Source organism: Syngnathus floridae, chromosome 3 (genome assembly GCF_059516105.1).
Source record: "Syngnathus floridae isolate MCC-2025c chromosome 3, RoL_Sflo_1.0, whole genome shotgun sequence".
NCBI lineage: Eukaryota > Metazoa > Chordata > Actinopteri > Syngnathiformes > Syngnathidae > Syngnathus > Syngnathus floridae.
Genome location: NC_142415.1, coordinates 13,310,556 through 13,332,556, shown reverse-complemented (window position 1 = coordinate 13,332,556; position 22,001 = coordinate 13,310,556). Strand labels below are relative to the sequence as shown.

Here is a 22,001-nt window from a genome sequence, read left to right as displayed (position 1 = left end):
TCATATTTGCATAAATCGAGTGCAGTTTCACTGTGTGCCTTTTGGGTGTCTGTGGCGTCAGCTTGCAACGGAATATTTTTGTGCCTCTTGTTATTTTTTTTTTTAGTTTGGTTTTTGCTCTCCCCACCACCGACATTAAGGGCAAATAAACTGCTGTTGTGCTCAAAATGGTTTAGAAAGCACAGGTTCAGGTACATTGTAGCTTACAGAGGTTTCTAACAGAAAGAAGAAAGGGCTCATCGTGAATCGAAACATGAATAAATAAAATGGAAAAACATTTGGATTGGAACAACAGAAAGAAAATTGGACAGACATATGAATATATCAAACTAATGGTTGTGGAAAAGACATGTAGTGTGTTAAGCGCTTATGTCCGTGTTTACATTCTTCTCTTGCGGCTTACGTTTTGTGTCAGTGACATTCCCTCGAGACTCTATTAGTAGTAACAAATGAAATTCCAAAACACGTTCCAAAACGCATTGCATAATTTCCCCGCCACAAAATTGCTGCTCTGTTCCGGGAAAGTAAGTGCCATCTCTATGACAAACTGCAAAGGCATCAAACAAGTTTTGTAGAATTTCTGTCGTAGTCACCAGCTGCGCAAGTTTTGTTTTTCTTTTTTAATAATACAAAGGGGAACTTGAAAGTATTCCCAGCCCTACAAAAGGTCAAACAAGCCACAAAACCAGAAGATACCCAAGACACATACTGTAAATTATAGTACAATGTGTGCATATCTACATACACACACTTTGTTGAATAAGGATTTATGTCTGGTTGTCTGTAACAGGTAAATGTACCCTCCTGCTATAAACTGTCAAATTACTCGCCTTTTTTTTTTCTTCTGGGAACATGATTTGTTTATTACTGCACTTTCAAGATTGCTGGACAGTGTATGCATTCATCAGTTTGATGTTCAGTGAATGCGTGGCATTCCCCCTGTTGCCCGTGCCAGGCCAAATTTCATACTTGGACCCCAAACCTAGCAATAATACGGTAGATTCTAAAAAGGTTTATTTTGAAAGATTTTTATAGAGGTAGGAATGCATTCTTTAGTGCCAAGAACAACTTTGAAAGGTAAGGTTGGGATTGCAGAGCACTGAGACTGTATTTCTCTCACTTGACTTAAGACTCTACGAGTTATAATGGCTGGCCAAAGTGAACATGTATCTGTCTGCCTTTTGTTTCAACTAGCTCAACATTGAATAAGGCTGCGCCACCTTTGAGACCACACACAGCACACCTTTTATCTTAATGAGAATGTATGAAGATCTTGCCTCAAGGCGCAGAGAATGATCAGAAAGCTGGGTGACATTTTTCAGCGGAAGTGGTATGGCGAGGAGATCATCAGAGATGAAATGAGAGAACAGGCACCGAGATAAAAGCGACGCCTGCTGTTTAAAGAATACATTTTACATCTGGAGAAGCCACATTAGGGGCTCTTGAAAGCATCCTGTAAAGACGTGCATTAGCATCCAATGGCTAATCTATCATGCGTAAACCATCTTAACCATTTTTATTTTACATTGAAGAGGGGGAAAAACATCCCATATGGAAATCAGTTATAAAGAAATGGCACTGAAGGCGACAATCTATTTAGAAACAATTCATCTTTTATATTTGTATTAAGTTTTAACAGTGGGAAAGTAATTTCAGCAATCAAAACTGAGATTATATCTTGCTAGGGGTTTCTTTAAAAATAAATAAATAAAAATAAATCAGTTTGCCATGCCACCTACCTGTTTCCTCATCATCTAACTCAAACCACCAAACTAATTAGTTTTGAATATGCATAAATTATTTCAAACTAATGACAGAATCGGACTGTCAGAACAGAAATTGAACTCATGTGAAATCAACATGAACATTTTAATTATTGATAGAAGCGGTTACTAAAGGTTGGGGGGGAAACGAGAAATCGCTCTAGTCAATTAAATTTCAACGCAACAAATCACCCCACCAGTACATGCATCAATTATAAAGCCTGTTTTAAGCAGCCAGGCCTTGTTCTCGTTGTGGTTGTGTTGTAGATACACATCAGAGCAGAGTATTAACAACACTGTGCAAATGTGTTTTTTGTTTACTAGACATCACTCTGTCATATGGCATCAATTATCTCCAAAGCATGTTTGCTGTCAGAGACACGACAGCAGAGTGTCAAGTCAGTTCGCATCAAGAAACCATTATTTTTTTCAAGATAAAACCATCTGTTCAATATTTTCACTATTAGATGACCCTGTGAGATTAAAGTTCATACAAACTAGCTGTGGGAACCGCAGAATAACTCATGAGAGAATGTCAATGTTTATATTTCGACAATGACAATAAGAATCAATACATAAAGGACAAAAAAAAATTACCATTGATTAATCGAATAAAATTTAATTTGCATGAAAGTTTATGATAATGTTTTTTTTCCTTATTAGTGTTCATCTAGCAATTATTTTTATTTGGTATTATTTAGTGATTATAAAAACAACAGCTAAGCAATATCCAGCAAGAAGAATTGATGGTTAATGTTTTCCAAAGTCAAGGCAGATGTTTGCAAATATAAAATTTCAAAAACACTAACAAAAATCAATCTGCTTTAATGAAGCACTAGAGAAATCAGAGCATTATTACTTTTGAAAATCTGAAATCAGAAGCTTTGGACAATCTTTGGTTAAAAAATGTCTCTTTCGTTAAAAAAATGTCTCGAAACTAAATTTTTAAAATATGAGTCAATTCATTTTATAATCAATTTATCAATTAATTTGGACATCTCTAGATGATAAATAACAAGAAAAAAAATGCTTGTGTTCATAATGCAAGGTTGTTAGCACTTGCACAGGTTTATCAAAAGCAAGTAATGACCAATTCCATAGAACATACCTCCAATCTTGGCATTGTAAGCCACACCCACTCCACAGATGCCATTGTTGGCTACTGCTGCCACCTCTCCCGCACAGCGTGTTCCATGCCTACAAAAAAAACAATGAGAGGAACTTTATCACATATCATTCACAGTGAGACGAAACAAATGTGATGCTCAACCGTTTTGATTTCTTCAAACATACCTAAATTCCTATCTGTCAAAAAAAAAACTTTAAGGCACCGAGTAAATGCACAATTCTTTACAACCTGCAAGAATTGGAGGAGGGTGTGCACAAAATCAGTCAAAGGCAGAATAAAAACCTATCTTCTGCATGTGCGATGGAATTTTTGTGAATACCATTTGCCATTTTAACACACCATCTTTCATTATTCCCACACTTGTACTAGTGCTGTAAAAGAGCTAGCTCCAGGCCCTGCAATGTTCCACGGTCCAAAAGAGTGACTGATCAGCACATTCCAGTCAGGTGCACTCGGTGAGATGGATACATACTGGTACACCTAATGCCCTTCAACATAATCGCAGACCCCTGTTGCTGTTTAACCGACCCCAAACAGGAAAACCAAGTCTGTAAGCCAAAGCAGGCAGGATAGAAGCACAATTTTATCGGGCCAAATGAGGCATACTTCATGACAAAGCAAACATGCTAACATCATGTGAGTGTCACAGGCAATTACTTTTGTTTGAGTTAGGTGGAAGGAGGACAGCAGCATAGTAAAAGACAAATAAAGATAAAAGGCTAAACCCACACACATTATCTTGGCACTTCCCCGCAACATTTTATCTTTGAGCTTCCATTCCGCTGCCGCAGTCGTGCAGCATACATGCTTGGGATACAGCTGATGAGAAGGAGATAAATGATAAGCATTCAAGCAAACCTTTACAAATTTTGCCTTTGACACATTCATTACAGACACGAACATGGTAGATGGTTTCATAAAATACAAATGCTATCAGAGATAGATTCATTTCTTGGTTTAGGAAATAAACCCCCAGACAAGAATACTATGCATACTGTATCCCAAATGGTGCATTACTACACCGCTCGGTCACAGGAACCAAGAACACGATCACATTATTTTGTTTCAGAAAAACCACAAGACCACTTGGTTAATACCAAGATTCCATTATTACACATTTGAAACTAAAACATTTAAGGTCCTATTGGGCCATTAAATCAAAAACAACAGGGTCACTGAAGCATTGCTTGCAATTGTTTACACTGTTTCAGATGGGCAAAATCTTCATGATGCAAAACAACACGTTTGTGATCATTTGTTAAATCTATACAGGAGTTACAAGTTGTGCACTTGCGGCGTACTGCAAATCATTGTGTCTTTTACATTCTGTAATAAACCATGAAGCACCTGCCAAAGTGGCATTAATATCAAAATTATGATTAACAAAGACTCGCTTCACCAAAGTCATGTTTTGATTCCAGCGAGTACCCAGTGGCAAGGTCGAACAAGTGAGACAAACCTGCATCACATCAAAGTCAGATGTGAGCCCAAGGCCCACATATGAGATCAGTATTCAACTCCACAGCTGACAACAACATTGTCACCGTGCAAAACCATAACTGATATTAAGTTACACGGCTATGCCTTGGAAAGGCTATTGTCGTAGAAAAGTATTCCAAACTGGGTCTGCAGATAAACTACAAGGAAAGGGGGAAAAAAAGCTGTTTGGTACTGTGGTCATTCCTTGGGCTCCACAACATTCATAAAAGACTTATGTGAAGATGGGAAGTCACACAAAATACTTACTCAAGTTGCATTGTGAAGCAGAGTTACACATTGGTTGAACAATACAGATGAGCTGCTGCTGGTTCAATGAATTTTAACATTTAGCAGAAGTTGGTTGGGTTAACAAATAGCACTTTTTCAATTTAAACCCGAGATGTCTTGTCACACACATTCTAAATCCAACACATGCTAATCCTGGAGGCTATTAAGGCTACGGTTTTACCAATTGGTCTTAATGTTTATAGAGCTGTGAGAACACAAAGTATAGAGCCAGTATATGGTCAAGTAAAAATAAGTATAACATGTACTGCAATCCTGAATTTGTAAAAGCACATTATTGCCGAGGTTCATCAAGAGAAACTCTGCAGGGCAATAAAAACCAAACAAATATAGTTCTTTTAAATTATGCTGGCATCTCCTGCAGTCAACCCAGTAGAAATGAGCCAAGTACCAGGAGTTGAGGAATAAATAAATAGATTGAGAAAATGCACATTTGTAAACCATCCTGATGGGACTCGAAGGAAACTTTGGAAAAACATCTCGACAGCATGCTCTCTTAGATAAACAAGAGGTTGAATGGTCACATTGCTAGCGAGCCATCCTCATTGCGGCCCGTATGTTGGGGAAGAAAGACAGCTTTATGGAGGTGAACACAGTTGGGCTTTCTGCAGGGGAACAGACACTTTCAGTCTGATGCAAGCTCACACAGTTTTCCTGCCCACTGGTTGTTTGCACATGCATCTGCAGCGACCCACCGAAAGGGCGAGACACACAAATGCAACACAAACACGGTGCGCCTCTCATTCCATCTTGCCACGGGGAAGGCATAGGGAGCTGGGTGGCAAGAGATAAGGGCTGAGATGAGCCAGGGTTAGCGAGAGGTGCGGCAAGAGAGCAACATCAATAGTAAGTGTCTTAGCTGGGCTCAGGGCCACCATGAGCCGCGAGAGGTGCTTAAGTCTGCCTTGGCACGACTGTCAAAGTATGCAGCTCCTTCAAGGCGTGGCTCACCCATATATTTCCCCACTTGCACTATTTTGGATTTCGGCGATGTTTGGTGGGTAATCGTTTCCGGGACCCATAAAGCAATTTATTAAACAAAATTTAATTCTACTGACAGAAAGACATGCATAAATGCTTTAAGAGGCAAATGTGTGTCTCTTTCACTATTTGCACTTACATTTACTGAAAAGCAGTCAAGACCAAGGGCGAGTCACGAGTCGCACAGATGACAGACTGTAAGCGGGTTCTTTCAGAGCCAAACGAAGGGCTTGCTTTCATTAATTCTGATGAGTTAATTCAATCTATTCTCTGTAATACATCGCTGTGGTGGTAAACAACCTTTAATGCCACCTGCAGAGGCCACTTCAATAAATCTGTTTACTTCACACGCAAGGGCAGATTTGCTCTTAGTATATCAGCTCTTTGGTATTAACGGCCTGGTGGCACATAAAGAAATAAAAGGTCACTGCAATTATGGAAATGAGGCCCGGGCTCATTACAGGGGGTAACTGTACATTTTCGGAGTGTATGAGGCATGAAAAGTTAAAGTATCTTAGCAACTTCAGTTCGACATCCTTTGGCAAATGGCTCGAGCTGTGTCAAAGGATGAAACACTATCAGGCCTGTTTAGCTCGGTTGAAGAACACAAAGAAAAAGGCATTTTCCTACAATCACACATGAAAAATGTTGCATGTACCTGTTATCGTTAAGCTGTGTGTATCGTGGCTGAGGGTCTGGGTCGCCGTCATTCACATCATAGCTGGCATCTGGGTCCTATGATATAACATGAAAATTATTTGAGCGTATTTATATAAAAGATGAAAATGAAGTGGATTCCCCTTTATTTAAAACCTTACATAGTTTTGACTGAGGTCTGGATGATTCTTTTCGATTCCATCATCCAGGATGGACACCACCACTCCTTTACCTGTGTAGCCCAACTGCCAAGCAGCTTTGGCATTCAAGTCACGGTGGTTGGTGTTGTACTGCGAATGAAAACATATTCCCTGTATTTTGATTCATTGTGACACAGTAAAGAAAGAAACTGCAAAATGGCTTTCAAATGTTCATTCAACAAACATCTGTCATCTTAGGTAGGTTTTGGTGTAAAGGAAATAACAGGAAAGCAATAAGGCACGCCGCAAAAGACATTATTCCGTCATAAAGTATCGGTGCTACAAGTTTGCTTTGTTATTAATGCCGAGCAAAACACTGGAGACTTGGCCGATGGCTCACAAATCATTTTGTATGCCGTTTGATTTGCGCTTGACATTCAATCTGACCTTTTCAAAGCTGAGGCTTTCATCTGCTTCAAAGCTAGTTTGCAATATTTACAAAAAGTCTGATCCAGTGGGCTCTCCTTGCAGATGGCGTTAGAAGTGCATCCTACCAGACAACGATGTTTGTTCTTCAAAGAAAATCAGGTATTTCAACATAAGCTGTGACAATGCTGATAAAAATGTGTGCGAGACAAATGGAAAATCAACAGATGAACCAATGCCATGGTCATTGACAATGTGTTTGGGAAAATGACAACGCTATATAACAAGTTTGCCTCTAATTGCATCAGTTCATCAACTGCATCAATATCACAGACATAAAACTAGTGATTTTAGTCTTCAAATTATTTTGTCATTTTGCTCTTCTCATCTCTCTTTCCAGTTAAGTAAACAAAAAATGGCTGTCTCCCCACGCATGAATAAAAGAGATGGAAGAGACAGCAGCAGAAGCGGCACCGAGCTCTTTTGTAGCCACGTTTGCAAAGTGCATGTATACATTTTGATCAAAGCAAAACCGGTTCCAGCGGTGAAAGGGATTTGAGAAAAGCGAAGGTGTTGCTCCAGTTTCTATTGACACTAGACTTTAGAGAAGCTTTTCAACCTTGTGCTATCATGTTTTGAAAAAACGAATTAAAAATGTTTTCCCAAACAAATTGCATCTTCGTTTGATTCATAATTCATCAATTCTTTGTATCATTATTGAAGTTTTAAAGATACCATTTCTGCATAACAACGTGTGCCTTTTGTTTAAAAACAAGCCCCTTGACAACTACTAATCGAATTGAAGCACCCTCGCAGGAGTAGTTAGCGAAACATTTTGCAGCCTGAAATTCAGTGAAACATAAAAATAATTAAAAAAAATATCTATATATATTTTCCCTTGCTCTCCTGAGGGTAAAGATCAAGGGATGTTAATATTTGTCACCTCTTTCAGATGTTTCTGCAATTAATTAAGGGAAATATAAAAAAAAAAATGGCTTGACTATATATTTTGATAGCTCAACCAGTGTGCAGTGACAAATTCAAGTACACAAAACACACACACGTGCAGAGCTCAGGACAATATCAACTCACCAGGTACCACTGCTCCACAAATTTTGGATCAGCCGGTTCTACGTAGATATCCCTTTTTTTCCTACGTTTGGCTACCTGTTGCTCTGCCCAGGTCACCTAAACACAGAAATGAGCATTGGGGAAAAAGTCGGTCGACATTAGTATCAAGAAAACCAAGTCAGAAATAATGGCAACCATTTGTCTTAATTGTGCTGAGGTTTATGTTGCTATCGCAGTTTGAGTGAGGGAGATTCAAGGATGCGGTTGGGAAAGCACGGTTCAGCAGTGGCAACCTGCAGATAAACTTATTGAATGTCCGTGCACATCGAGCAGCTTTCTATAAGATTCACTTCCAGAGAGAGACAAGCTGATGTATTGCCGGTGTCTTGTGTTAAAGCTACAGAGACGGCCGCTCTGTCAACAGCTGATTGATGTGTATGTGCATTCGGACATGGATGCTGATCTCGAGTAGCAGCAGGAACAGCACTTGGAGAGATTTCTACTTCAATTTCCAAGAGACAGTGACACAATCGTACGTTTTTTTTCATTACTTTCTGCGACATCTTATCAGTCAAACCTCATGCAAGGAAATCGATCAATGATTAAAGTGTGCATCTAAGTAAAAAAAGGATAATTTAATATGTATCTCCATAGGATTAACGAGTGGTTAACTAAAGTGGAACATGAGGATAATTTAATTAAGAGCCTTTTCTGTTCTAGCATGCGTGCAAGTCCATAAAGTAACATCTAAAATGCTTGAATAAGTATGGTGTTTAATAACTTGACTGACTAAACTCTGGTAGAGTCATTCTAGAAAAGTGGAGGCTATTGCAGCTGTTAAGTGGAAACCAATTCTGTTTTCAATTTTCTTGTCGGCATAATGACGATATGTCCTAATTATTTTGTATATAGTGTAGCGTTGCACTGCATTAAAACATCAACTGGCCCGATACAGAAATTGGACGAGGGCAAGATAATGGAATCAAATTCACACTGCGCTGTGATGTCATTATAACATAATATAGTGAGATTTAAAATGGGGCAAAGGTGGACTAAAGGATGGTTAAGTGAGCAATTTCTCTCCGCCGGTCTTTATTGGATTTCTGTTTTCAGGAAAAAAGCAGTATCGACTTAAAAGCTTCTTTTGCAGGCAGAGTGACAGTTATGTGCAGCCAGCATATTTGACTCTCTTCAAAAGCCCATGTGTTTTTCAGAAATCCTACCCACAGTACTGCAAAGAATTTCTCTTCATTGAAAATGATCTATGAGAGTACTACAAAGAATTTCTCTTCATTGAAAATTATCTATAGGCTTGTTTTTACACAGCAGTACAGATTAGTTCACGTATGCGGCATGAAGCGATAAATCAAATCATTTTCTTGCAAAAAAGAAATAGGTTAGAAGGAAACTGTCTGTTTTAGAGAATGTTCTAAAGTTCGGTATTATTTTGAACCCAAAAAATTATTCTGTTTTAAAAAAATATTCAGTAGACGCTAGTGCTAAAAACAGTTATATTATCTGACCTTTACCTTTCACTTTTATAGCAGCTTTTTATTCGTGCAGTGATTCCCAACCTTTATTGTGCCAAGGCACATTTTAACTTTGAAAAATTTCAGGGCACAGCGCACGCCTACAACGCCAGGCAAAAATGTCACAAAAAGTGGATACGCATTCCCATCATATACTTCTGCTATCTTACAGAGGAGAGTAAATATGTTCTGTCTCTCTAAAATTGTTGGCCAAGATAGATGAACAAAGATAAAAATCTATTATTTTAGGGCCAATTAATTTAATTTTGTTGTTTCCCATGCCACACCTTAGGAGTTCTCACGGCACACTAATGAGTCCCAACACACTGGTGAGTATTCCTAGTCTTAGTAACTCATTCACTGCACTGGACATTTACATTCGTAAACTAGAATCCAACCGTTTACCGCCACTGCCAAGTACCATTTTTAGCGGGTAGGTGTGGAAGAGGGCCTAACCCAACTTGTCTGTGAAGTTCACATTCGTAAATCACTTTGAGGACTAAAAGATTCATGTTGATGGTGGCGCTGTATCGCTTTGGGTTTAAGATTAGCATAGCTTTCGAATAAAAGTTAAAGATTAGAGTGGAATCTCAGCTTGTCACGATTATGAGTGACGTGTTGGAAGTGGGCCACGTTTAGGTGCCTCCACTCAAACACAGTATATACTGTAAATTTGTTTAATAAACAGTCTATGTTGCTGTAGTTAGGAGAAAGTGTGTCGCAATCATTAAAATAGGTTGCCACAGTAAACACAGTAAATGATGAACTCCATGTACAAAAAAAAAAAGCCACTGATGGTCATAACACCTTTAAATATTCTACCATCAAAAAGCCCATCCTTGTTTTTGTTCTTTGCAATTTGAGGTGTCAGAAGCAAAAACCATTATCCTCAAAGTCACAGACTGAATATGAAAAGGACAATTTTTATTTTCTAGTGAAAGATTAAAAGGGCCTCTTTGTTCTGTCCGGTAAGTAAACTGTCACAGAACACAATTTTCCGTGGGTCTTGAAAGATCGGTTAACATGATTAAAAACAGCCGGCAATGTGGGGGAACATTGCTTTGAAAACAGCTGGAAGTGAAGAAATTTTGCCTCAAAGGTTGTGCAATAAAATATTAAGGGTGTTGTCATTTTTTGTCAAGGGATATTTCAAGCGTTTTGTTTTTGTTAATCTGCCTGATTTGCCATTGTTTTTCAGTTTGGTTTTAAGTATTAGTGTTCTCAGTGACCATTGGAGCAATTCTGTCCATATGTGCCTCATTAATCACAGGGCGCAAAGCATTGCCAGCAAAAAAGGAAAATAATGAATACACAGTTGACTTACTCCACTGCATCAGTAAGACTTAAAAAAAAAAAAAAAAAAAAAAAAATCATAATTCACAACAAAACATTAAGATTCCTTCTCATCCAATAACCTTCACACACGATTAGCATGAAAGGAGCAAACACGGCCAGGCTTTAAGTCCTCATTAGGGCCTATTAAAAGGGTTCTCTGTTAGGCAGCATGTGAGATCTGGCCATGGTCCAGATTTTGTTGTTCGTAAATAAACACGGTGGAAACATCTTTTATTCAAATTCCATCTTGGTTAGTTAGCAAGTGGGCTGGTGGGCTGTGAACTGGAAAAAGTATCATTTCGCAATGGAAGAACGGCTGTAGAATTTGTTATATGTTAAAAGGAAAAAGATCGTTGAGGCATCGTTGCGACCTCGAGTGAACTTTACAAGGAGGATATATGAAAGGATTTGGCTTCACATTCTCTGAGGTGCTTTGGGGAACAGAGGAATTCAACAACAGGAAATGGAGGCCCAGTGGTAAAGGAAATCCCAAATAGAGAGGGAGGTGGCTTTAGCTCTAACAAGAGCGGCACACCATTGCTCTTTTCCCCGGACTGCACCTGACAGTCAAGTTATAATGGGCGTTAAAAGTAAATGGCTGAAAATTATACCATAGAGGCTCTTTGGACTGTTGTGAAAAAGTTGTATTCATTAACAAAATACTAGCCAGTCTCATGATTTGTTTTTTACAACTGACTGAAAAATTGTATTCATGAACTTGCTTGCATTTGGGAAATAACTGAAAATAAGGATTTGAATAAAATATAAAAGTAAGCAATTTTTAATATATTTGTTTGAATTAAAATCTCTTCGCAAATCATTCATTGCCAACACTGGGAAAGAGCAGAAAACTATTTTAAATTTATGTTTTGATCATTGCCCTACGTTAATGTCTTTACCACTTTCTTTGCAGCATCCAGTTAAAACTTACCCATCCACCAAACGGAAAAAAAGGCATTGTGACTCAGTGGAAAATCAAAAACCTTACTCATCATTTCATGCATCACCTAGATTATAACTTGATCCGCCCTACGCAAAAAAGTGTGATTGATTAATAAATACTCACATGTAACTATGACAGTCCCAGACAGCAAACAAAAATATGCACAAATGTTCTTGTGAATATTTTGATTTTGTTCCATTAAGTTACTTAGGTAATGCAATTTACAGAAGAAAAAAAAAAACATTTAGGCTTTTTCCCAGTGTTTATCGTTAAGTAGTAACTGTCTTCAAAATCCCTCATATCCCCATTGCTATGAATATTAATTTCACACAGATTTTCACTTTGTCCTTCCCAGTGGAGAAGGTTTTAGGCTCATTGTCAAGCTAACCTCAAACTGACTTGCCATACTACTGGAAAATATAGAAATGTGAAATTTCCATTAAGATCAGTCAAGAAGACTGAAGTGAACTGAATTTTAGAGGTCTGCAGAGGAATGTTTATGACTAGCGGGCCTCCTCCGGGAAGAGTCTGTTCAGCTTCCATCAGTCCTCCTATGACAACATCCCAAATAGATGCTGAGGCATTTCTGACATTTAAAATAACCAACAGCATAGACCCAGGAATGTGCTTTTGGCTGTTTCACCTCTACCACTTACCTGCATTTGTAAAGGCTACGAATTAACCCTCGGGTTATCTTTTAAGACGAGAGATGTGTTTGATACGTAATAAATAACAATAATTATACAAGCAGTCTTATTTACACTGCTTTCATAAAGACATGTAAGTTCAGTGTACTGTATGTCAATGTGTTTCTTCTCCCAAAAGCAATTTAAAAAATATAATTAGACTCTGGACATTTAAATCTCTTACCTTGGGATCTTTAAGTAGACGGACGTGTGTGCTCCTATGATCAGACAGCGATCGCTTCGCCACGGTACGATGCTTGAAGTGATAATAGTCACCAAAAACCTGAAATACAATAAGAAAGTAGGTAATTTCAGGCTAAGAGCAAACCAAAATATGCAGTCATATAAAAAGAATACGTTAAATTATGAAAATCCATCCATTTTCTATACCGATTTGCCGACTGGGGATAATAATTGCTAAATTATTTAACCGGATAAATGGAACGGATTACTTGTCTGCAACCAACAGAGGCGCTGCTGATTCAGAGGAAGGAATTAACATTCATAGACATCTTTCCATATTTTTCACCACTTTTGGAATGTTGCTCAAGACCATTTATTTATTCATGAGTTACTTTAATCAAAAACAATTACTCTACAATACATATAATGGACCGTTGTATAGCAAAAGGTTTTTCCTTGATTCTGTGATTCCGCAGCCATACACAAACAAAGACATGTTTTGTTGACACGTTCATGTCCCTGACGAGCAAGCAGTTAGTACTTCACGTACTTTACCAGAGTGATTATAAGACTAGTCTGTGCCAGTCAGAGCTGTTGCCATCTCTCAGTCAACAAAACGCCTATAAAAACGCAGAACTGAGTGAATTTGAGGCTTTTGTTTCTTCAAACATGCGTCAACACTAAAGACCAGTTCTGAAAATGTACCCTGCTGATTTCACAAGTACATTTTGTCAATTTCATATTGGCCACTTCATTTAGTCTATCAATATGTTTTGTGAACATCAAACTGGCCTGTTCATTGAGTCAGTTTCCACAAGCTCTTTAATTAGTTATCCAGATGAAACTGGAGGGATTTCACTCGGAAAACTTGGACTGCAAAATGGTGGTGGTTGCTGCACATACTAAAACAGCCTATTTAGATACAGCCAGCTAAATACGACAATAACACAGAGAGGGAACACGGTGACAGATTACGTATTGCGTTTTAAGCCTTGAAAATATCGCATATGACGATGATGACAACACAATGCATATTGCCTATTCGTGTTGTAGCATTTATTTCATCCAAATAAACTGAACTAATCCCTGAATCGTGTTTAAATCAAAGTAAATAGACCGAATGCAGCCTAAGTCCCCTACACAAAGCCAACAGATGGGGATAGATGCAACATCCAAGAGGGTTGGTACACTTTAAAGAGTAATATTCAGCTGTGTGCTCGCCATAACCACACATCAACGATACGGTTTATCTGCGAGACTGAATGGATATGTGAACCCGTTAAAGAAATCTCAAAGGAAGGAAGGCAGAGGTATGAAAATGGGAAAGTGCTCAGTTTGAAGAGGCATTATTAGCCGAGCCAAGAAAAGAGGAGCTGTTTTTTGTGTTGGCTGAGATACGATCTTGGGTGGTAGGACTGATCAAAGATATGCACGGAAGGTGGGTGGGGTCCATCGAGTGCTATCAAGAAACAATGAAGTGATCAATTCATCCATTGTGCTCATGACTTCAAAGATAAACAAAAAGATCTGAACCTGGAGTGGTTCCAAATATCTGGCCGTGCTAAATATCTTGCTGTGAAGTTTTGTAAACAACACAATTCCTATCTGGTAGTATTTTGGATGTGTCTAAAATGTAGCTTGATAGCTGTTTTCTCAGCACCGATATGTTTCGTTTCTAGGATAACACAAAAACATACATTTATGCGACTATTCATGCGTGTGTTCCAGAGTTCACCTCTCATTAAGAACAACTCAACCATTACCAAGTTATTCACACATGCACACTTGCCACATTACTCTCAAGAATGTCCATTCCAGCACTATAGGCCAACCATCATCTGGTAATCAGTACAGACGCTTAAGGGGTAATGATTTCGGCCATTTAATTCAGACCACATTGTTGCTGTGCTTTTAACTACTTTCCACTTGGCAAGAAAGGCCATTCACGACAGCTGGAAAAGGCAGATTCGGAATTTCAAAGTGACCATTACTGATGCAGTAAGGTGGTCACAGATAAGAGCAGAAAAGGCTTATCAGGGGTCTCTCCGGGTAGCATAGAATTTATTTTGTAAATATATTTTGTGCACTCTCTGCATTATGCACTTTATGAGAAACCATGCATGCAAAGGTCTTGCGTCTTAGCTGCCGTCAATGTTTACATAATTATGTTTTACAAAAAGATAAAGAGGAGAAGGGGGGATTTAGGCGGTGCATTATGGTGATATGAAAATGGAGTCACGGGCTGCACTTGTGGATTTTAGTTAATTCCATTGACGGGAGACCATTAGTGCAGTTAAACCAGAGCAACGACCCGTGACGCATTTTACTACTTTGCATTGGACACATTATGTGTTTATTCAAGCATACAGAATGTAGTGCATTACCATATTTTGTTTGTGCCTCAGTGACTTGGGATTAATTGAGAAAATGAGACTTTGAAATTGCCCTCCAAGAATAGTTGTGTAAACAATGAAGCTGGACAAAAACAAGCAAAGGGCAAGTAGCAGATTTTTTGGACAATAAAATCCTTCCATTTGCTCCAAAATCGACAGTGCGCTTTATAAATCAGGTGGACTTTATGTATGGATGTCAAATTGAGGCTGTGATATACTGCTTTGTTTGTCTTCACTTTATTTTCGGAACAGGGAACTTTTTCCCTCATTCTAAGACAAAAAAATGTTTTTCTTAGAATGAGACATACATTTGTGGTGCATTTTGGACATGATAGAAGTAAGCATATACCACCAAGACTAAATCTGGGAGGGACTTTCCAAAATATCTCCAATAGCAAAAGAAAGTCACATGGAGCTTTTTGAAAGAGTCGCAAGATGGGTCTGATGACTTCCAAAATACAGAAACAAAGTCAAACATTGCCTTAAAGTACAAGACAAGTACATTACGCTAAATAAAAGTACATTACAATGTAAATTTAAAATTCTGAAGTTTACTACTAACCTTGTGAAATATTAGTTTACTGGTAAACTGATTCATCCATAGTCCACAGCTAGATGCCGATAGACATGACTAACGAAATGTACCGCAGCATTCTATAAGTCACAATATGAAACGAATGCAACAAAAATCCCTGACATTAAATCTCATACACATGAGTTTCAATGTGCTATATAGTATAGGATAGTTTTGTGTGCATCATCACATTCGATTATTGTCCACTACGGCATACCTTAACTTTACGGAGCAGATGAGGGCGGGAGAGTTTACAGAGTTATGGCAGAACTGCTGCAGTACTGTGACCTCACAGGTCGATGAGAACCCTCCTTCACATTTATGAGGGACAAGTAGGAAAATGCAGGCAGGAAAAACACAACATGCACATGTCGACTCAACGAAAGGATAACCGCAACATCTCAAATATGTAAGACTTACCCCAAAAGGTCTATTTCTCTCAAATATTGGTCACAAATTTGCCTAAAATCTACCGAAAGTTTTCCGAGATACCTCACTATCACGTGGCAGAAAAGACAGACTGCATGATTATAGGCTGCCCGCAATAAGGGGCCACCCTAAATTGTGCAGTTGTACTGAATTGTATTGTGTCCATACTACCCAATCAGCATCTTGTAGTTGTAAAATGGATTGAAGTGCTCACTGGCAGATTTCATCAGATTTGTGAGCAATTATTGAGAGAAAAGAGCTTTTGGAGAAAAATCCTTAGCTCTTTGAGCATAGCTGAGGAAAAATGGGAGTACGACTAATGCGTTGAGTTTATATTTTCATTCATGAACCCTTCTAACTAAAATGTAGGGCTGTAAACATTTGAAATTCTAAGGTTTTGTTGTTTGCACAGGGTACATTCAATCACTCTCATGCGCTTCATTATTCGCTCTTACATAACGGCAACGAGGCCAGTGACTTGTTCAAACCATTCATGTCTCACGAGTGTTACTAACATGGCTGTTAAGTGTGTTCCTTCCCCTTCACGTAAGCATAAAAGGAAGACCTTGAGAGCTCTGTGAATGTTTTCCGTGTCCAATTGTATTTTCATTCAAATGCGAAATGCATTTCATTTTAGTCAGGCAATTCAGGCACATAAATTGGCCCAGAGGTTAGGGTCAGTCCTATTTTTAGGCTCTTCTTTGGCCTTCTCTTTCTCAATATTAAAGAATTAAGAGGAGCAATATTGTACAGAAAACAAGTTTAGGTTGTTACACAGCATTTTGCTTGATTTTAAACAAAAACACATCATTAATGGTCCCAGCTGTAATTGTCTGCCAAACTGAGACGGAAACAATGTTTTATGCTCACTTGGCTTGAGATCAAAGTTTGCCCCATTAGAGTCATTTTAACAGTTGAGGGATTATCTAATTCAAATGTGTTGTAGACCTTCATGCAGATGCCTTAATGAGCTCATCCTCATTAGAGGAGGAATTCAACTGCATTCATTGCTATTTAGCCTGGCAGAGAAAGTGCGTGCGCTCATGACCGTGTGATTTCTGCGGTGGGGAGGGAAGACGCGACCAAGAAGGAGGGCAAGCTAAACTGAGATGGAGGAAATTGAAGAGGGTCAAGTCAGGAAGCTGGGGTCCTCCCAAGCGAGACAGCCCTGTCACATGGGCACAAAGTGTATCGTGACGTTTGACATGATAAGGATTAATGGAAGATTTCTATCTTCAATAGCCCAGTAAAATACTTCAAAACCGGGACAGCGGCATCATTTTTGATTGTAGAGTATTAGATGGATTTGATTTTGATAACCACGTACAACTGTGTGAGTCATCGTTAAGTCTTCTGATGGTTATCTGCTCTCAGGAAATGATTAATACACATTTATATACACATTAATAAAGTTCTGCTTATAACACAACGCTGTAAATTATTCATGTATATTTTAACAATCCATCTTAGAACACAGCACTGGTGCAAACAATTGTATGCGTGTGATTTTTGTAGATGGCTCAGGAACTAATTCCCTGCAATAAATCGAGTTCACTGTACTGCATTTTCTGAGGGTGGCCTTAAAATTCCCTGATGAAAAGAAAAGCAGAGGATATTTCAAATAAATTCAACGTTTCAGTGAAGGTAAATTGCTTCTCAGACCCCAGGGTGGGCTCCTGCTGAAGTGCAAGCAAGCTCGCTGGCTAGCTGTGCTGGACAGTTATTAGTTATATTCATGATTAGATTCAAAACTTCAAACAAACACACTGCCCACCCCCCATTGACTGATTTTAAAAGGCTTGAAATTCAAGAATGGTTCTCGGGCACACTGCACAAAAGGTGACAAAACAGCTAATAAGATGGTGCCTAATTTTATCTCTCCTTAGAGCAATGATGGAGCGCTGCGAATGGACAGGAATAGCAAACAGGTTTTTCTGACCCTGACGGAGGACCACTGGGGCTATTTGAGGAATCTTCATTTCCCTGAGTTTCTGTCTTTAACATTTCAATCATCTCTTGGCTCCACTGAGGAATGTGCTCTTTCTTTTGATTCTGAATCCACAGCAGGGAGGCCAACGCCCGAGCACCTGAGTTTAATGGACTGTTATAAAGCTCTCCTGGAGGTTCACAGTAGCAACGTTAGAGTGTGACTTTGAGAAAAATGGCACATGGGCCATAATGCCTCCTTGCATTAAGATGATAAACAAGACTTATTGATGATGGAAAGTACATTTTAGGGAAATATAGCTCCCTTCCAGCTGCTTCTTTAGTGTTTTGACAGTTTTATTTGCACAAAGAAAAAAGTTTGCACATATTAATATTTTAGACAAGCGCTTGACTATCTTACTTGAGGAAAAATACGATCCAAACTAAAGCCTATTTTTAGATCGTTATATAATATTTTATTTGGTCGGCGAAAATCCCTGCCCTGCAATCTTTCCAGATTTAATTGCATACTTTATAATAATAAAACTATAGAATATGTGCCACATGGGACAGCTCTCTAACGTACCTTACCATTTGGAAAGAGCTACGAGGTATCAAAGACATTAGTAAAAGCTATCCAGAGGCAAAAAGACATCGTTATTTACAGAGTGTTACAATCAATGGTAAGTACCTGAGAGTTGACCATAGGGCTATGTTATATTACACCTTTAAAATGGTATGGTAAGAAATCTCATCTTGGAATTTTCTGTGTGGACTTTAGCATACGCTCCACATTGGTAAAACATGTATGCTAGGTAAATTGAAGATTATGTGGGTAGAAGTCTGAGTATGATTTTTTTTTTCTCTTCTTGTGCTGTTTGATTGAGTGGCCATAGGTCCAAGATGGACCTTGCTTCTGTTAGAAATGGACTCAATAAGGCATCCAATTCCATTGGCGGCACTCCACTATCAGCAACCTCATTACTCACAATATAGAAGATGGGATTTGTTCGATAAAAGGTATCCGGGGATTCAATATTGCAGCCCCCACTAATGAGTAGTGTAGCACAACTTCTTCTATGTTACAATTGAGGAATCGTGTTACATAGGGGGGTGAAAAGAAACATTTTCAGACATCATAAAATGCTCCAACTATATAATTCCTCCTAAAGTGCTGCTTCACAGAGAACATTCTTTTAAACATTCACTTCATTGTTTTCATTGTAAAAGGCTTATCAGATCGCGGCCCTGTTCAAATTGCACCTCAAACGACTGCCCCGCCTCCCGAAGGAGACTGATGTATGCGCTTACATGCAAGGGAGAGGATGGGTCATTACAAGCCTTGTTCAACACTTCACACACTCCATATCAAGTAGTACAAGGCCAGATGATGAGCATTTTCTAAACTGAAGTTGATCTTTGCTGCATTTCTTTCGAATGTGTCAGTCTAGCGTAGCGTCAATGAGGGCCAAAATCGTCTACAGCAGTAACAAAAAGTCATTAGCATTAAAAACCCTCCAAACAACAGTCTTATCTCACAGCCACATGAGTCAGTTCAGTTGAACCCAATGAGTTTGCTTCCTTCCTCGAAATGATGACTTTGTTACCTCCACCCAGATTTATGCTTATAAGCACTGTTCACATTTAGGATCTTCTGAAGCTTGAATGGAAACACCCATGATAAATCATTAGGAAATAAACATCCAGTCTGATCAGCTGGATCGTAATGTCATAATTTGTCAATCGATTAATGACATAAAACGTAATGGGGATCGACTGTTCAGAAATAAAAAAAAGTTGTTTAAATAGATATATTTCTCCATCTTCTCATAAGATCATTTATTGTTTTGATTTGTTTTGTTTTCTTCAGTAGCTGATCAAACACAAAGCCTACTTTGCATATTTCAGAAGAGATCAATTGACAGCCTTGCCTAATATAGTATTTCTTACATCTTATTGTGCACTATGACTGACACGACGAGCATCACATTGAAGCTTAGTGAAAAAGGTAGCAACTTTACATTCCGACGGAAATTCCGCAAATGCCTCAACCTACTCTGCGCGTGTGCGTACATGCACATTCTTGAAAGTTGAAGAGGTGCCTGTCCATGTATTTGCGCGTCCCCTCGGCACAGCTGGCTCTTATTATGGCCCTCTGACCTGTGCGGGGGTCTGCCCCCCCACCACCACCACACACACGCACACACACACAGACACACACACACACACCTCACAATCACACCGCGGTGGGAGAGCTGAGTAGTGAGTGAGTGCCAATGCGGCTCTCAAGACCCCTGGCAATGTGGATGTTCACTTCTTCGCTGTCAGTGGGAGGTAGCATCCTGCAGATGAACTTATTTTTTTCATTTGTCCTTAAGTTATTGTTTCCTAAGGAGAATTAGTTGTGGTTTGGATGATGGTAGAGGTTGGTTGGTACATGAGTGTTAATTAGTGATGCACATTTGACAAATCAGTTCTATGAATGTGTACTAACCTCACTAAAATCAAGGCATTGCAACTGCTCAAATGACTATTAATAAATTAAAACTCTAAATTGATCACAAAATTATTTATTTAGTGGTGATATATTTGAGCAGTGTGATCTAAACTATTTTCTTTTTTAATATCTGTAACGGCATTGTTCAGTATATTCAACACTGCCTTCTGATTTAAGGCCCCTTTTGCATCAGAATTCGTGGAATGAAGAAGCATGAAGCATCTTATTGTCACATGACCTTGCTTAATCATCCTATGTTTAGAAACAACACCACTAAGATGGATCAAGTTAAAGGTAATCCTTTAGATGTCTAATTTAAATTTGCTAGTCTCGGTTGATTTTATTTATTTGGGTACTTAAAGAGCACAATACTACTGAAAATAGAACTTTTCTCTTCATCTGGGTTATTATAGCATTTTTCAGTTCCAAACTCATTAATGTTATCAACTCATGACACGTCTTCATAGTTTAAAAAACTCTCGATTTGGAGATTCACAAATAATACAATTCACTATCTGTGTCGTTATATGCTGTTGGTTGTTGAATTTATTGCAACTAAACTACTTTCAAGTTGCCCATAAGACTTTGCATTTTCATTTCTACACTTTAGCTTAATAAAATGAATCAAATGTACTACTGCCAACCATTCAATTGTTTTATAGCCAATATGGCTTGGGTCTATTAATTCAGGTGTATCAGCTCCATGCTCTCTGCAGTGATGTCGCCACCGGATCAGTCAATCTCTGTAGTTCATTAACTTTCAAAGAGGAGCAGATGCGCTGCAATGATGTGAAATGTAGGGCCGCTTCATGAGAGGCCAAAGTACAGAATAAAAACAGGCTCGTTCACAGTGACCCTCGGACCAAAGACATTGCTGCTGATCAATGATGGTGTAGTCAGAGCGGAGTGTAAAACACGAAAAGCCTGGACCCAACACTTGGACTTAGAAGCCTTTTTGCAGGCGCATCAAAACTATTGACAAAAACTATGCTTGTTATACAGTTACGCGGTTTGTTTGCTCAAGTGGGCTGGAGAATGTTGAGCACGACGTGGTGCATCAAAGATTAATGATGCTACTGCCCGAATAAATACACTTACAAAACACACTTTATACTACAATAAAATATTAAATGGTGGAAATCTATAGCTGTTGACATTGAGTTACGTGGTTGACTTGAGAAACATAGAGAACCTCAAGGTAATAAAACAACTGAGCCAAAATGTGTGTACAAATTTGGCTGCAACCAGCGGAGATTCTGTTAAGTCAAACTGGATGGATAAGTTGGCACTCTTCCAAGCAGCATTATTTGCATCTTTAAAACCTTTTTCTTCTATTTTTTTCTGCACTCGATTGATAAATGTCCATCCCTTTCCGGATCCATCTTTATTGATTTTCATCTCCAAAAAGGCCATGCTGAATAAATTAATTTCATACATCTGTCCCATACGTAATCTCAAAAGGCATTTGTGGAGGTGTTGTTCCTTTTCAGTCAGTTAAGCAGCATTTGGAAGCAATGCAGTAAAACAGAGGCAACACCTTTGCGGATCGTGCCG

At 38.7% G+C, this 22,001-nt stretch overlaps 1 protein-coding gene across 3 annotated transcripts in view; it reads right to left on the bottom strand.

Annotated features, from left to right (window-relative positions):
- The window catches only part of furina (furin (paired basic amino acid cleaving enzyme) a), a 43,927-nt gene that overhangs the window by 12,412 nt on the left and 9,514 nt on the right, over positions 1-22,001 (bottom strand). For all 3 annotated transcript variants that reach the window (XM_088372168.1, XM_088372169.1, XM_088372170.1), the window contains exons 3-7: positions 12,630-12,728; positions 7,974-8,069; positions 6,477-6,605; positions 6,317-6,393; positions 2,872-2,960 (exon numbers count right to left, since the gene is read on the bottom strand). In XM_088372168.1, the coding sequence (XP_088228294.1) occupies positions 2,872-2,960; positions 6,317-6,393; positions 6,477-6,605; positions 7,974-8,069; positions 12,630-12,728 (490 nt within the window). The remainder of the gene's footprint in view (positions 1-2,871; positions 2,961-6,316; positions 6,394-6,476; positions 6,606-7,973; positions 8,070-12,629; positions 12,729-22,001) is intronic.